This window comes from Micromesistius poutassou (assembly GCF_964030765.1).
Source record: "Micromesistius poutassou genome assembly, chromosome: 6".
NCBI lineage: Eukaryota > Metazoa > Chordata > Actinopteri > Gadiformes > Gadidae > Micromesistius > Micromesistius poutassou.
In genome coordinates, this window is record NC_140276.1 from 6261556 (window position 1) to 6279322 (window position 17767).

General features: G+C 45.1%; 1 protein-coding gene across 2 annotated transcripts in view; it reads right to left on the minus strand.

The window, feature by feature from the left end:
• fgf13a (fibroblast growth factor 13a) overlaps window positions 1–15580 on the minus strand; it is a gene marked incomplete at its 5' end in the record, with an annotated part of 90940 nt that extends 75360 nt beyond the window's left edge. The window contains 2 exons of one of the 2 annotated variants that reach the window (XM_084469478.1): window positions 13710–13871; window positions 15191–15580. In XM_084469478.1, coding sequence (XP_084325604.1) covers window positions 13710–13758 — 49 coding nt within the window. Of the gene's footprint in view, window positions 1–13709; window positions 13872–15190 lie in introns of those variants that run through there. The other variant, XM_084469479.1, reaches the window with a different exon arrangement.
• Between the last annotated feature and the right edge of the window lie 2187 nt (window positions 15581–17767).

The window sequence follows — 17767 nt, forward strand, 5'->3', positions numbered from 1 at the left end:
ATGAATGACCGTTGTCAGGCAAAAAAAAAATTCGGCCCGCGAATGCACACAAAAATGCACAGCGACAGATTATGATTTGTCGCGCGGCAACATTCGCCTATTCGCGCGAATAGGCGAAATGGGACAAAGTGCGGTGTGAACACACAGTTAGGGTGTTTTGCTTCGAGGTGATATTTCAAAGACAAATTACTTCAAAGACAAATCACATTACTTACTTAACTAAATTCGGCTTTTCAAACTGCAGATTACTTTTGTTTTCTCCAAAGATCCGTCGGGCAACTTTTTGTACTGGAACTTTCCGCCTAAAACTGCTTCCTCGTCCTTTTCCATCTTAAGCCAGGATGGCTAATGGCCGTCCAAGCTGCGTTAAATTCGATTTTTTGTGATAAATCGTTCAAAATGAACGCAAAGATGAATGCGTTCATTTTGACAGCACAAACATTTAGATTTGATTCAGCCACAGATCGTCTTCCTCGAAAGCGGGAGAAACAACAAGAGGATTGACGCCTATTTTCCCCGCCCAAAGTTTTGCTTTAATGTGGCCAATTACGGCGGGCAGGAGGCCATGGCGACAGTGATGCGGTTGCCTTAGCGATGGAGGTTGGAAATCGTTACAAACAACTTGATAAGCGGCGGCACCACATTTAACAAGCTGAGCAGTAAAAAAAATCGTGGTGTGGGAAGAAGGACATTGTGGCGCTCGGCTGATACAGACCAGCTTCTAAAAGATTCGGATTTCAAGATAGAAACTCGGTTACCCACTGGCTGCTCAAATGGAGGTAAACAGAGACGCCCCTCCCACCTCTTCTAGAACCTGCTCACACACACACACACACACACACACATACACACTGTACACACACACACACACACACACTGAACAGACACAGACACACACACACAGCCTGTGATCTGCTTCCAAGTCTGCTTCTCCTAGCAGACACCATGAAGACTGGATGGGAGAAATATGTGCGTGAATGTGCCTACTGTCGGAATACATATAGACATTATCATGTCAGATAGACCCACATGCACACACACACACACATGCTGTCAGATAGACCCACGTGCACCACACACACACATTGCCAGGGGGGGTGATTTAGAGGAGTGAGAGCAGAGCTCAGCGGCAGCTGAGTCCAACCACTCCTCCGCTTCCTCCCAGATGAATAAATTCATTCTCTCTCTCTCTCTCTCTCTCTCTCTCTCTCTCTCTCTCTCTCTCTCTCTCTCTCTCTCTCTCTCTCTCTCTCTCTGATATGTTTTAACTGGTATTCATTCATTAACAAACCTTCGTGTTTGTCACGTATCCAAATATGAGAACAATTTTTCCATACTGTAATACACAAGAATAAACCAGAAAAGTTTGGCCGTCAAGGCTTGCGAAAAAATGTGCGGCTCGCCAGTCGCCCTTCACAGCAGTTAGCGTGTTGACCATGGGCGTTCTAACACGTGTCGGGAGGACATGTTCGGCAGGGGCAGCAGCTAGCCGCTAGAAGCTAGCAGCAGGGTTAGCATTTAATGCAGACGAGGCAGCCTGGCAAGCCTACGGGGTGCAGCAGACCCAGTTACAAGTCACATTTAAAACAGGGTGTGTGTGTGTGTGTGTGTGTGTGTGTGTGTGTGTGTGTGTGTGTGTGTGTGTGTGTGTGTGTGTGTGTGTGTGTCCTCAGTAGTTCCAGGAGCCCCCAACCAGAACAGGATGGAGACCCGGAGCCAAACACGTTAGCAGAGGAACTGGACTCCCACTGAAGCAGCGAGCCATCTGTCCCTCAAGGGAATCACACACACACACACACACACACACACACACACACACACACACACACACACACACACACACACACACACACACACGCACGCTCTGGCACACAGACGTACACATGCACACACACACACACACACACACACACACCAACATAAGTTAGCACAAGCACAGTTGACTGCAAAGAGTGTTGGAGAGAAGTACACACATTACAAACAGCTAAGGCACACTTCCTGGAGCCCAATGCCCATCGCCCGTGCAACATCCTGTCACCCCGGGTCACTTCCTGCGACTCCCCCTCCCCCCCAGCCCTCATGCTGTCCATTCTCTTAACCGTACCTCAGAGCGTTTTATGAACCATTGGCATTCATGCTGCAACATGAATGAACAAACTCATCACACAGAGCGTGCCCTCTCAATCACATCCCCTCTGGTCGCAGGTTCTAGTCCCTGACCTGGAAACGACCCCTCATCTCCGTGGTCCCATAGCGGCCCATCCAACCAAATACTTTAAACCCTACTCTACATGTATACAGAGTCCATATGAATGAACGGAGAACCAACAATTGAACTATGGACGGAATAAACGAACCAACCAAAAAACAAACAACAACAAGAAAAGGACAAAAACAAACAGACAGAGGTATCAACACACAAAAAACTGTTTTTTTTTTCCTCTGAAGGTCTCTGTTTTGTCCCAACCCTGTAACGACTTCGTACCGGGATAAAAGCGTTGCAGAATCCAATGCAGCTCTCCGGTGGTCATGTGACCACCAACACCAACACCACCAACACCACCAGCACCAGCATCGTTATTGTGTCAGTACCGAACAGGTGCGAGGCGGACTAACCCTGAGGGCCGGGAGTAAAAACACAATCTGTTCCGCCAAACCGTGTGAGCCACGGTAAGGTTTTTGACCACACAAAATGGCTTGATGGGATTACACAATGCAAGCAAGCAAATGTTGTTGACTCGAATGCACCAGTGATCAAAGCGTAAAAAAAGTTGGATTATGTGTACGTACGTGTGTGTGTGTGTGTGTGTGTGTGTGTGTGTGTGTGTGTGTGTGTGTGTGTGTGTGTGTGTGTATGTGTGTGTGTGTGTGTGTGTGTGTGTGTGTGTGTGTGTGTGTGTGTGTGTGTGTGTGAGAGACACTCTATTGCTCTGAATTTCAGGCAACCAGTCCTCTGAACGACATACGGTGTCACACACACTCACACACACACACACACACACACACACACACGCATCACAAAAGGCTGGCTTTGAGTCAATCAAAAGTAAAGGGACAGCAACTGAACCTCGTAACAATCTATAATCACAGCGAGAGTTCAGCGGCCACAACAGCTGTGTCAGAGTACATTAACTCACTCACAACATTCACTCAGTCACCAGGCGTTCAGTAGTGAGCACGGGAGGGGACGGCTCTGTTCAATAAAGTTTAGATACTATTCTGGGGGTTGCTTAATGGTGGGGAGAGTAATTTAACACTACCCCTGTCCTTATTATCCACTGTGACCTTTGAGGAAAGCTGAGCCGTTTTGTCTTTATCGCACGCAACCTTTTTATCTCGCCCGCAGTACCGCTCATCCAGCGTGCGGCTGCCAGCCCCGCTCTCGTGCGTTTATCTCTCTCTCTCTCTTTTTCTCTCTCTGCGGCTTTCTGCTGCCCGCTTCTCTTTTATCCGAGTCCCTCGTCCAATCACCTCCCTCAGCCAGTGAACCCGTCTCATCATAACGACACTAACGATGCGATCAACGGTAAACCTCTGATGGACGACCGCAAAACGAAGTTGGCCTCCGATGTGATCACACGAAAGGTGAAGGTGAACGGCGGGATTACGATTGAAATGGACGGGGAGAGAGAGAGAGATTTTGATTTGATTGATTTTTTAAATACGAACGATGACTTGATTTCCTGTGAGGCATGTTTCCCTCCACCAAAGGATGAATACAAATAACGTAACAACAGCCACGCTCCCACAATCGTTGCTACGGCGGACAAGCTCATTTGGTAATCTCTAGTAATCTCATCAGATCCCATTTTTTTTCTCTCAGTCCATATTAATACAGACATAGAGTTTTTAGAGTGTGGGGTTGGTTTGAGTATGTGTGTTTGTGAATGTGTGCATGCGTGCGTGCGTGCGTGCGTGCGTGTGTGTGCGGGCGTGCGTGCGTGCGTGTGTGCAAGCGTGCATGTGTGTGTGTGTGTGTGTGTGTGTGTGTGTGTGTGTGTGTGTGTCAGTGGCGGTGCACACTAGCTGAGGACATCCACGCTTGGTGGAGTTTTGTTGCCGTGGTAGCGCCTCATTATGTAAATGTGCTCCAGACAGTGTAACTGGCTTCAGGGACCGGCCGCGGGCTCTGGCGCTATATTTAGCAGCAGGCTAAATACTGCCGTTTCTACCACGCCGTGCCTGGTGTGACACTTTTAGAACAGCTGCCTAACACGCTCAAGTTTTTCAAAATAAAAGAGTTTAAGTTGTTAAGAGTGGTGGACTTTTTTTATCCAAACATTTGGCAGCAGTAGAGAATCCCGCACGTGTACAGACCCCCCCCCCACACACACACACACACGCATACATACAGACACACACACACACACACACACATACAGACACACACACAGACACACACAAACACATATGTACAGTGTGTATGTGTTCTTTTGCTCCTTATTGTTGTTCAATGAATGGCCTCTCTTGGAATCTGATGTTCTTAAAAATGAATCCTTCACATTTCGACACTCAAGCTTTCTCATTGAAAGCAAGCATTCAATGTCAATCCTTCCTTTTACGGTCCATCCCACGTGTCAGTCCAAGTCACATCACCACACAAAGTCTTTCTGCAACACACACACACAGACACACACACAGACACACACACACACACACACACACAGTGACCCAAAGCTCAAGGGAGACCACTGTATTTATTTAACCCCAGTACCGAGGACTGAATGGTGGCAGGGAGGGATCGGGAGGCAGCCTCCTCACCCGTCCTCACCCCCTCCTCACCCCTCCTCACCCCGCGCCACAGACAACAAACCCTGACTCAACACTTCCTTTCTCCTCAGTCAAGCGCTTTAGCTCGACAAGCAGACTTGAGAGCGCGGGCTGGAAGGGATGATTTCCCGGGCCGTACCGCGCCCTGCACGGCGGACGATTAAAGGTAGAAATGTGTGTTCACCGCAGGCCATCTTCTGCTGAGTTACAGCACCCTGTTGTTGTGGTGGCTACTCAACATAATATCTTCTCTGAATAAGCTGATGGATGCAGGTAACGTGCAGCTTAATCGCTGCGCGCGTGTGTATGCGTGCATGTGTGTGTCAGTGTGTGTGCGCGCGTGCATGCGATATGGCAGCATTGTGGCATTCTGACTTCAAAGAATGCCTAGGGCTTTGCCTCCAGCATTGCTGCCACAAATTACTAATCTTTTCTCTACTTAAAACCAGAAGCAATATTTCACTCTCTCATTCGCACACAACAGCTATCTTCCCCTCCGAGGCTTTGCTACGGGCTGTGGGCCCCTGTTTGTTAACCCTAGCCCGGCCTCATCACCTCTCCCTCATATCTCCCCTAAAGCCCTACCATCGTTTTTTGCCAACTTAAATTAGTTCATGACCAGAGGAACGGCTAATCCTCTGCAGGGCCGGAGCAGAGGCGCTTTAGGCATTCATCAACAGCGATTCTCGTCCTGGGCTCTCCCCCGATTCATCAAATGAATGGTGTCGTAAATCGTTTTCCATTACTATATTAATAGACCATGGTGTTCAACAATTCAACAATTATAATTCACTGAAAGATAAGATATGCATAGAAACCCCTTAATCCACACAAAAACCACATGATGATCTCAACATGGTTTTTTGTCAGCAAAAAAAAAAGGTATACCAGCTGAAAAGTGGTCACTTCAAGCCATCATCCCATTAAAGTAATAGCATATATAGAATATACTGAACTGAATACATAGTGTCAAGCACGCCGCTGCTGTGGAGGATTGTGTCAGTGGTGCCACATGCTCAGGTGGACAGCTAAAACCCCCTTACCCAGTCGACAATACACCAAGAGCACAGCCATGCCATTTTCACCAATTAGCATTGCAATGTCAAGGCCTGTTGATACCTGGCAGGGGTATAATGGGGGGGGGGTCATTATATTCTGGTTCACAGGACGGTGGAAAAAATACTTCTCTTAGGAGCTGTGCATGAAGCAACATCCATTCACCTTGCGGCCATCTTGGCTAAATTTGGGTCCAAATGCCAGCTGGGTTTACCCCGCTAGCTAACAAGATGGTCACTAGCTAAATAAGGCCTATGCAACACTGTCCGGACATATCTCCACCCATGTCCTCCTGTGCAGATAATCGGTTGGTTGATAACAGGATCATGTCCAAACTTGCCTTCTCCTGTTATAAGAGTGCTGAACTGAAATTGAAAAACAGCCACTGTAGACCTAGTATTCAAGGATCAGGATTTTCTAAATGGCAGGTGACCTTTAAACCCATTGTGACAAAAGCCACACTAAACACGTGCACTAAAACCTTTCCTTTTAAAAAATGTCAAATCCTGTCTTTGGATGGGATTAACCACAAATGCACTGAGTGTATTTTTGTAAAAATAGACATAAACCTGCTACAATGCAAAATCCACAACTGGGATAATCCCACACCTGGTTGACAGAATTGTGAAGGGTACCATTATTTTAATGGCAAAAAGTAATCAGTAATTCAATGATGAATCAAAACTGGATCACAGCCCTGACCAAAGCATGTCCACGTACCAACCTGTTATCCCAAGATAAATGAATCAAATTGTGCTACAAAATCAGGTTTTGAGCAGAATTGTACATTTACTTGCTGACACTAGTGAACATGGGGGAAAGAAGAAATAAATAAAAAGATGAAAGAATATAGAAGACAAACCAGCAACAATAGGTGACACACCGGCATTGGGCCTTGAAAATGACAATTGGAGGCAGGCATGATTATCTAACGGGAGACAGCCATTTATAAAGCCTTTTACCTAAAAAAAAACATGCAGCAGCACAGTGGATTACCAGTAGCTGGCTTACTAATGCAGTCAGGTATTTAGAGTAAACTCCAACCCCCAGAGCCACCAGAGGAACAGGCAGAGAATGGACCATATTCTGTGAAACAGGATCCACCATATGATGTGTAATGGGGGACAAGTTAGAGCAATTTATTAAGTGTTGTGTCAGTATTTTGTCCTTTTATTTATTTTTTGTATGTCACTTAAAAAAAAGAATTTTCTAGGTGTCATTGTTATGTTTTATCATATTAGGCTATTAATCTTTAATATCATGGTAAACGCAAAAAGCGGATTAATAAATAAAACCATTCAAAACTAACGTAAACCACACACACATAGGATGTCTTTTTGTTCAAATCGGCGACAGCAGCGCTAACCGATTAGGCTGGGAATCAACGCACAAAAAACACGGAGGCGTGCGTGTCCCCGTTGAGTGGCGAGCGGAACAGACAAGCCCTCAACCTTGGCAAACACTCCACCGTGATCCACAAGCAGGCCCCACGAGGGAGAGTGGCAGGTTTCTGATGCGACACCAGCCAGCCTTACTCCAGGCAGAGTGGGTCTGCGTCAGCAGCACCCTCACAGGCCAAAATAACCCCCCTTGACAGACAGAAAGACCCTCCCTACAGCCAGAGCTCCTCCTGGGCTTTGCATATTCTTCCACACAAAACAATAGGCCCCATACGTTAATAAAGCCTAAACATTATAAATGACGGAGTGATTACTTTGGGGGACAGAAGTGAAAAGGGAAAGAACTCCTAATATTGAGTTAACGAAACACTTGAGCGTCTATGTAACTCTTAACCGCAATAATGTCAGGGTTTTTTTTTACTGTAAGAGAAACTGCCTTGACCAACACAACACACAACGTCCCTCTTCGTGTCTAGCGGCCTTCCAGCAGGGCAAAGCCCTCCGGTTTCAAACGTTTGAATGACACCGGTGTGGGCAGCATCTTGTTCTGCCAGTGAGATTACAACAAGATCTCCAACACAACGCGGGCCAAGTGCTACCTCAACCGTGATTAATGAAGTGCCTCGCAAACGCCTCTCTGGGAATCTATTGATTGAGCGTGCAGTGGTCTGGGCTGGCCTCGGCCTGCATTTAATCTGCCAACAGAATATGCAAGACGTAGCTCCTCGGGTCCTTTCAGTGGTGCTACTGCGAGGCAGATATACATTAACTGGCCGGCATTCAACACCCACAGCTGGGACCAAAAAGTTATGTTGCCGCCATTGAGTGCCAATTACAAATCCACTGAGATTGCATTGGAGAGGTAAAAGCCTTAAAACATGAATCACTTGGCAATGTTCAGGACGTCTCGTCCCGGCGGTAGGCATTTTGGTCAAACGCGATATTGGAAACAAGTTGTACAATTTATGCACTTTGTGAACTTTGATTGTAAAATATAACTGGAGGGGGGGGGGGTTTGTGTTGAGTAATCGCAGCTCCGTCGAGTCGAGAGTTAGGAGACTCCAGGGGGATGCTGTGAGCCTGGGAGGGCGAGGATGTCATACTTTGACACATCACTTTGTCCAAACCACTCTTGCTCACAAGGACACAGCCGAAGCCAACGCTAACGCTAAGTGATGTGCTGAAACCAAGGCGTCTCCCTCTCCCCGTCAATTTCTCCCTTTTGGGCAGCGCCTCGCCCCCTCTCTCGCTCCAGATCACATGGGTGCGTGCGTGCCCTCTTGTACTGCTGTGAGATCTTCTCATATGGGTCATTGCTTACTAGACTGAAGAATAGAAGAAGAGAAATAAGACATTTTTAGGACCTGATTTCTACTGAGACGGAAACCAAGGCAAAGGTCGCTGCTGCACTTCTCCAACTGGGGTGTCTCATATTGGTCTCAGGTGGTGTGGTCCAAATATGTGAATATTCGCTCTATAGGTACGTAGTCAAACGTTAGATCAGCATTTGTCTACGCATATTAGGTTACCCAGGGTTACCTAGTTTGTTTGACGCAAGACATCCCCTAATCGATGCGTCCCCAGTGCTGAAATGCATAGAAATAAGAGCGTTGCAGCAAGCTGTTGGTTAGGGGAGTTAATAATGAACATATCTAGCAGCTATTTCAATGTTTTAGGACCAAAGAAAGCAAAAAGCCATACCCATACCTCATAATGGTTGGTAAATACCTCATAAACTGGTTGGTCATTTGATAAACATGAATAGAATTTCCTCACAATAAGGGCAGTAGGTTTTTCCTTCGGATTAATATAGCTAAACCTGCCTTGCAATTTTGCGAAATGTTCAAACCAACTATTTGCTTTCTAATGATTGGAAGTGGTTTACTTCTGTACTATGGAAGCCGTTATTATGTAACTCTGTAGAAATTAAAAGGAAAAAACAATCAGTGGATTAAAAACACGATTCTGCAACAGTGGTCCGCACCGTCTCCGATTCCAGGCAGGGAAAGACGCAAAAGATATTGATTACCACTCCAAATATTGGAATATTCGTTCAGAAAACCTGACAAATATTGGAAGCTGGAAGTTATATATTCAGGTCAGCCCTGGTCTCAGTTTTATTAGATAATGTCTGCAATGTTCCGGCTCATCCATGATTCATAGCCATGAGCCATAGCCACTATACGAGCATGATCTCATATGGAGCCAATCAGACAACCACGCATGATGAACCAGAGCCAGCTGTTCGCCATGGGGGATGATATTTATTATAGGATAGCTTATAATAAGGCAATATAATAAGGCAATTTGCAACACAAAAAGAACAAGCGTTGATGTTAAGGAAAAAGTCCATTGCATCTTGTTTGACATCATGCTCTTCTTCTTGTTTGGTCTATACGTGCCTTTTACAGTCTGTATGGTTATTCCAAAGGTTTGAATCGATCTATTCTCCTTAAAGGTACAGTGTGTAATACTTACTCTACCTCCCCTTGACATTTCTGCCAAGTCCGTTCCAATAGATGCCAATAAATTCTGCATCCCGCATCTGTAAAAGTGCTGTGGTTAAAATTTTAAGAGGTTTTATTTAAGGGTACTTTGTTGGAAATGGCCTTGCCATCCATCAGCTATAAGTAAGTACAATGTGCTGTGAGAATATTTGTTTTGAGGTGACTGTGCCTGCCCCTGTATGAGACAATTTAGATTTCAGATCACTCTTGGCTCATTTCTGACCAATCACAGACATCGCATCCGTGATTGGCTCGGAGAAACCTGCCAATCACAATACTTGAAATACAATATTCTCAAAAGCGGAGAGACGTCCCCTATAATAACCCTTCTTTTCCTGTCGTGTGGCATATACACCATATATATGATGTGTAAATATACCACACACACACACACACAGGACCATAAACAGCATGTGCAGAACCTTGAGGAACGCCTATGAGTCATTACTCAACATGGCAACATTCGCACCGCACATGAATGTGTCATTCTAACCTCCAGGAGATACAAAATGAACTGCTTCAGAGTAACTAGTCCCTGGTAGAGCAGATCCAGTGTCAGCTGTGGGGATGTGGAGTATAAAAAAAGAGAGGGTTGAGCACGGTACACAGAATGTACAGTAGGGGGTTGGGGGGTGGGGGGGTCTGCTGGATGTCTGGGTAAAAGGGCATCGGAGAGAGGCGAGTGTGTGACAGAGCACAAGATAGAGAGTGAGAAAGAGAGAAAGAGTGTGTGTGAGAGAGAGCGAAAGAAAGCGAGAGAGAGTGTGTGTGTGTGTGTGTGTGTGTGTGTGTGTGTGTGTGTGTGTCAGAGAGTGCAAGAGACAAAGATCCAGAGAAAGAGCCAGAATGTGAAAGAGAGAGAGTGAAAGAGCGCGAGGGGGAGAGAGAGGGCGAGGGAGAGAGAGAGAGGGGGGGGAGAGAGAGAGCGAGGGGGAGAGAGAGAGCGAGAAAGCAATTGGGTGAGTGAGAGAGAGAAAGAGAGACAGTGAGTGAAAGAGAGTGAAAGACGGAAAGACAGAGGGCGAGAGCGTGGAGAAGGCAAGCGGTTCTGGCCGCGACCCGGCTGGACTCTGGTCTCAGACAACAGGAACAGGTGTGGCCTGGGGTCAAAGACTGTGTTGGTTTCCCTGCCCATTTTCAAGGTCCAAGGTCCTTCACTGAGGACACGTTGGCCCTGCTCACAGCCAATCCACATGCAGCAGAATGACCGAAATCGCAGATTTCAAGGGGGGCTTGGTGCACGATCTTGGGAACATGCTTGGGAATATTCTAATTTATTCTCACATGCTCTTGATTTAGAATGCGATAAGGTTCAGGCATTCCTATACCAACTTACTTAGCGCAGAAAAGCATGCAGATTAAAATGCTTTCGGTGTCTGAGATTACGCTCGTACCTCAAATTTAACAAAGCATGGTTTAAAGAAAAAGGGCACTTTTTTTTTTGCTTGGTTTCGGCGCTAAAACAGATTTTAATCTTTTCAGCCCCAAAATATCCATTCCATAACATTGAATGGACCGAAACAAAATAGCAATTCTGTTATATTAGTAGTGTGGCATCGCTTAATGAGACCTGTGTTGATGTAGCCAGGCCAAAAAAAATTGATTTTTTTTTGTCATATCCTTATTTTCCTTGAAATACATATCTTCCATTGTGGTGAACTTCCCCGAAAGGTGTTCCAAGTGTAAGTAGGTTACCTCTCTGTTGGTTTTCTGTAGCAGTCCTATTTGTTTCCCCTGGGCCTCACTGAGGTATCACACCTCAGTGCCCGGCTTCAGTTAGCTTTATTCTTGGTTTGAAACTATACTACTGTGATGCACACTACAATGTAATGTGCTCCTCAACCTGTTGCCACAGCCTTCATTGTATAAATAACTTGCATTTTGATTTTAAAACACATTTATGTGTGCACCTGTTGCCCAGCCTTCATTGTATAAATAACTTTTATTTTGACCTTTAAAACATATTTATGTGTGTTTGTGTTTTTTATGGTCTCCTGGTATATGACACCTGGGTTTTCCGTTTTCTCGTGAGGGTATATAGTCTGGTTTTAACTCAACAAAACGCAGAGGAACAAGAGCAGAAATCTGTGTGCTACATTGGCCAATTCAACAGTCACTTTATATTCGACTCATTTAATAACCATAAGAGATCTGAATTAGCAAGCTACTGGACGTACCAACACCTATATTTTTAGCCTTACAAATTTTAACAACGAGTCTGAACAGGGTGCAATAGAAAGTAAGTAGATCAAATATTTGAGGGAACACATGCTGCATAGATTGGTAATGAGTGGATTTTTTAATAATCTGATAACTCAATCTTAAGTAGCGTTTGTTTCTGCTTGTTCTTTGTTAGGTGTCATACAACATGGCCGTATGAAGTAATTTGATACTGTCACTTAGGGCTGTACAAATAAAGTTTAGTAGATAGTCTTTTATTAAATATCTGTTTCATGGTGATACGACAATTGGATTTTTCAATTAATTAAATGATATATGATTTCTAAATTCCATCCACAATGCTCTACTTCACTAAAATGTATTTTTAATGGAATTGGTTTAATGAAAATGGCATCATCAACCAAGTCGTGTAAGAGAGGGTTAAGCTCTCTCTCTATTCCACTGCAATGTCCTTTGACGAGAGAGAGAGTGGAAGGGAGAGACGGAGCCTAGTCAATGTGGCAAGGCAATGTGAATTACATTAGACTATATAATAATAGTCAATCAGTTATTAAAATATACAATTGAATCCTGATTAGGGTTAGGATTAACCCCAGTGTTGTAATGGTTCCGATATAAAGCAGACTCTATAGGCGTGGCTTCATTCCGCCCATGCCACTACAGACTGAAGCTGTAGCCTACCTGGGTACGACCGTGTACCATGCATCTCTCAATAAACCACGTGTTGAAACAGTAGACCTACCACTCTTCCGAGTCGTACCTGGTTCCGAAACCACGATACCAGAGGATAAAAAAGACGCTTCATCAGTCCCTCTATAACAGCAAAAACACAACGTGCTGGTTTGAGGTTGTACGCTAAATCCTATATATTTAACGTGATTCGACGGTTCTACACACAGCAACGCGCCCGTGCGTAACATGTCGTGTGCCTAGCGCACCCCCATGTGAAAGGCTTCAGCCGGTCCAGCCATGAGGTGGATCTGGCAAACCGTCTCCGCGGCGTCTCCATGGCAATAGGTAAGCGACGTGCCTCTCGTGCAGAAGAAGGCTGATTCCACGCGTCACACGAGTCACGAGACCAAACTACGCTCGCCAAAAGTGGAGGCAACACGGCTACGTCACGCCTACGTGACGTCACGGCACCACACACCGACATGAATTCAACGACAGTGATTCCCTGGTTGAACGGAATGAATGCAGAGAGGGACGACAAATGAGTCGTTTGTGTATCCGTCACCTCGATGATAAAGTGGCAAACGGCTGCTCCAAATGAATCCAATGTAGGCTTATTTATAGACGAGACGTGCCTCACCGTTCAATAGCGATAGTGATTACCACTGGGGTTCTTTGTTTCCTTAAGTGGTTTCCCCTTCCTGGCTAAAAGTGCACTAAAAACACAAAAACACACAACAAAAAAATACAAAATCCCCCCCTCCCCCCCCCAAAGACCTGACTAAACCACCCAGATATTGCAGTTGGTACGGTAAAATATCATATGTGCACAGCGCTTGTAGTGCATGTCTCGCCATCGGAGTCTACTGGATTCTTGGAATCCTCAAAGGATGCGCATGCAGGGAGTGATTGGGCGCGCAGTCGCTTTAAAACAGTGTGTTAATGGCGCGTTCACACCAAAAGCGACGGGGCGGCGCGACTCCATATAAAGTAGACGTATAGGCGTTCCAGGCGCCTGTCGCCTGGAACGCGTCTATACGTTGAATTTGGATGCCCCGTCGCTTTTGGTGTGAACGCGCCATAAGGGGGCAGTAATCGGTACACGGGAAGGGTCTCCTCTTACCCTTGGAAGCATCCTTTTCTTCTTTAGGCTTCGCCACCTTTCCACTCATAGATCCCAGTGATGGTGTAAATTCCCGAGTGAGACGAGATTCGCAATCCTTTTAATCGCTCACTGTCCTCAATTAAATTCTTATCAAATGTGCCAGGTGCCGAGATAAGGGCTCTGTGGAGAGAAGGTTATAATTAGAACTTAAAGAAAAAAAACACTGAAAATATAATCAAAAGGTCAACGCAGAAAGAGAATAACGAACAGTCAAGCAATAGTCTATTCCATATATAATTGAATAGCACTCTCTTAAACGTGGCCACGGGGCAATTAGGCTACCGATTCCACAAAGGCTTTCAAACAAAACAAAGCAAGTCTACACGTTTTGGCTCTTTGCATCTCACACTAACGTTTGGAAAACGCGCTCGACGTACCTTATCTCCTCCACGTTTTCCGCTACATCAATGCACATTGATAACATAAAACGCTCCCTCCTTCAATGCTGATCCGTTATGTGGCATGCAAGGATAATCACGACCTGTTCTCTGCTGTGACAAAGAGCGGAAGAAAACAGCGTCGAAATTGAGCGCACGTTCTTCCGGAGGTTCCAATCGACGCAACAATAAAAATGGAACGGATTAAAAAAAAACGGCACCACTAGACTACACTGTCCCCTTTCTATGGGGGGGGGGGGGATACAGAAGAAAAACAGAAAAGCATCCGCTTCGAAGCGCTTCAATGTGTCCTGGTCTGTACCTTGCTGCTTATTTCTAGGGGGGCCAGCGCTGCGCTCCTGCGATACAACCCGAATCAACAGGAGAGGGGAAATGAGCGCTGTTGTGCACCGTTGCAGCGCAGGAGCGGTGGCTATTGGAGAGCGGTTTTCGTGTTTAATGACACTCTTTCCCAGAGAAACCATTTGGAAATCGAGTTTAATTGCTCATAAACATTTCTGAAATGTAATTAGGTCAACCACTCGCTGTTTAGATGGACAGATTTTGAAACGTGTTATACTGTATGTCCAGTCAGGTCAAAACAACGTGCGTAATAGGCTGTGATGGAAAAACTGACGGTTTAATTAATCGGTTTAATTAGTGGTCAACGTTGGATAAACATAAAACGAGAAGACCAAATGAGCAACAGATGCAACAGTGTTATTTCAGCCAATTAATGTAATCCTGTCAATCATTTATGATGTGCACTTGGCCATATTCTATAGTCTACAGTATGTCACGTATGGCCACGTGAGAAGCAGATATACAACAAAAATAAGACCACTGATTACAACACAAGTCCAATGATGCATGGGGTATTCTAGAACTCGCTGGATCACCTTACCTGTGTGGGCTAGTCGACCAAGTCGTTTGCTGATAACTGTGGACAAGTGGTCAACAACCACTTGTCTTTTGAAAAGCCCCCCCGTGCGTAATCACGCCCCCACCCCTTTAGCGCTGTTGAAATAGTACAAAAGTTGTAAATATATTTAGCCTCCCTACCTTTTTTTGCGATGATGATGATGATGATAGGAAAAACAAATCTTCACAGGACTAAATGTAGCCTCTAAGTGTGATTCAAACACTATCTCTATCGCTCCGAAATCCACAACCAACGTTGAAAAGGTGTTTATTTTCCCTGGCACGTCGCTTGGCTCTTCGCATGAAATTCAGCAGTGGCGACGGTTTAACAGACCCCCGGTTGAGGGTTAGGAGATCTATATGTTTCTATTTTTAGAGGAAACTGTACCTTTCTTCGCATGCTCAAGTGCTGGGGTTAAAGGAGACGTCGGAGGCGCACAGTCGACCTCCTCGACGCTACAACACACAAACTTTTCGATATAATTTACACTCGTGGAAATATATGCCCCTCTCTCTCCTTCTCTCCCTGGCACACACACTCACTCACAGTCCTCGCTCGCACATAGTTTATAGTTACAGTAAATGCCAGCCAAGAAGTTAAACACGGATACGCAGTACGATAAATAGAACACAACCATCCAGACATTATTCATTAATCACCGAACAACAGGGCAGTGTTTACTTTTTTCCTTCCAAAGGGTCGAACTATTATATTTTCATAGATTTGGTTGCCGGATTATATCCGGAGGCTGGGAATAACGTTTATTTTAGTATGCTATGGGGAGGCCTCTTAGCATCAACAAAGACTTAAGAAGACCAGAGATCAATAGGAGTGGGCCGTAAATCACAGAGGTTACACTGAACCTGATCAATGGACGAGCTGGTGTCGGTAACCTAATGAGATATAAATGAGAAGACGAACAAGACGAAATCCACATAAACACTTGGGCACAGACACACACACACACACACACACACACACACACACACACGCAAATATGTGTGTTTGATTAAGCAACGGTAAATTGGTTTGTATTAACCAGAGAGAGAGAGAGTGGTAAATAGCAGTTGGCGGGGCCACTTCTGTATGTCCATGCCTGCTGCTCTTCCATGGGTCAATACTACAGATGTATTGTAGTGACAGAATTAACACAGTCACGCTGTATCACATGCTCTATCACCTGCTGTATCACATGCTGTATCACCTGCTGTATCACATGCTGTATCACATTATTAATCACAACCGCCAGGCGGTCGTCCCTCTAGAAAGCTTAGGTTTTGTTGTCTTTACTGATTGTTGGATTTGTTTGCTTTTTAGAAAATGAGCCATTCATCTGGCAGCACGTATGGTGTAGCTTTGGGATTATAACAGCTTTTAGATTGTTAGAATAGTAATGAATCCTGTATATATGTGTTGTGTCAACCACTTATTGTGATGTGGGCACAGACATGGGTGTGTGTGTGTGTGTGTGTGTGTGTGTGTGTGTGTGTGTGTGTTTTCACTGTTTGGAGGTGAGGGGTTATAACCTGCATATCACCAGCCCCCATTAAGCCTTCACACCCCACCAAAAATAAACGCACAACAGCACACCGCCATGTGACGACAGAGGCATAGACTTCACCACCCTGTTGTCCTTTACTTTCACTTTGTTATCAAGCCGTCATTTAAAATTGAGAACCTTTAATGCTTTTCATCTCTGCACTGTGTCGGATAATTTCATCTTATGATTGATTGCACATTCACACCAATTGGTCAATCATTTACAACATTTTCATTTTAAATCTTTAAATACTTCTATTTAACTGTTAGACAATACCGGTCTGGGTCATCCAACCATTGATAAAACATCTATTTCGAACACCATTTATCAAGATCACAGCCTTGTACCGACTCTGCTAGAGAGCATTCAGCTATTGAGTGCCTGCCGCGAATGTAGACAATGGCATTATAACTCGTCTTTGGGAATCAATGTACATTGGCCAGAACACCAAAGTGCTATATGGCTAGTGTCGACATTTGTCTCAGGCGTGTGCACACCAACTGCTATGCAGCAGAATCGGTACAAGAAAGAGATTTAGACAAATGATATTGTAATGGATGTTTTAGTGAAGTTAGGAGAGATGGCTACGATGTATTGATCCCCCAGACCCAGTCTTTTGTGGAGGAGTCTTCCTTCCCCACACTTGCTTTCAGGGAAGCATGGTTCAAGGCGGGCCTGTGAAGCCCTTTGAGACGGTCACTGTGATGAAGCATTTATATATAAATCAAATGTATATCAACTCTTACATTTCCATTACATCGATCCCAGCTATCACCCCTTCAATGGCATTAGCCGTGTCATTTCACGCATGTGCAATGAGCACAATCTGTATTCAATCTATATATATATATGTATTCAATCTGTATAAGAATACAGCTAAGTTATCACAGAGAAACACAAGCATGAGGTCAGGAAGGGAACTGAGTTGGAAGGGGCGGGCCTTTCAACTCAACCCTGATCTCATTTCCTGGCTTATCCATCAGTTCAATCAAATCGATAATTCTGAATCTCATGACCAACAGCACCTCACAGCCTCAAGATGCCACGCCGTTAGTCAGCCAGTACCAGGACGACCTGGTCGCCGTGGGACGCGGCGTCTACCAACCACCTCTTTTCGCAACTCGAAACTTGAAGACTGAACTGAAAATCACCCGAGGTGACGTTTGTTGGACTGGAT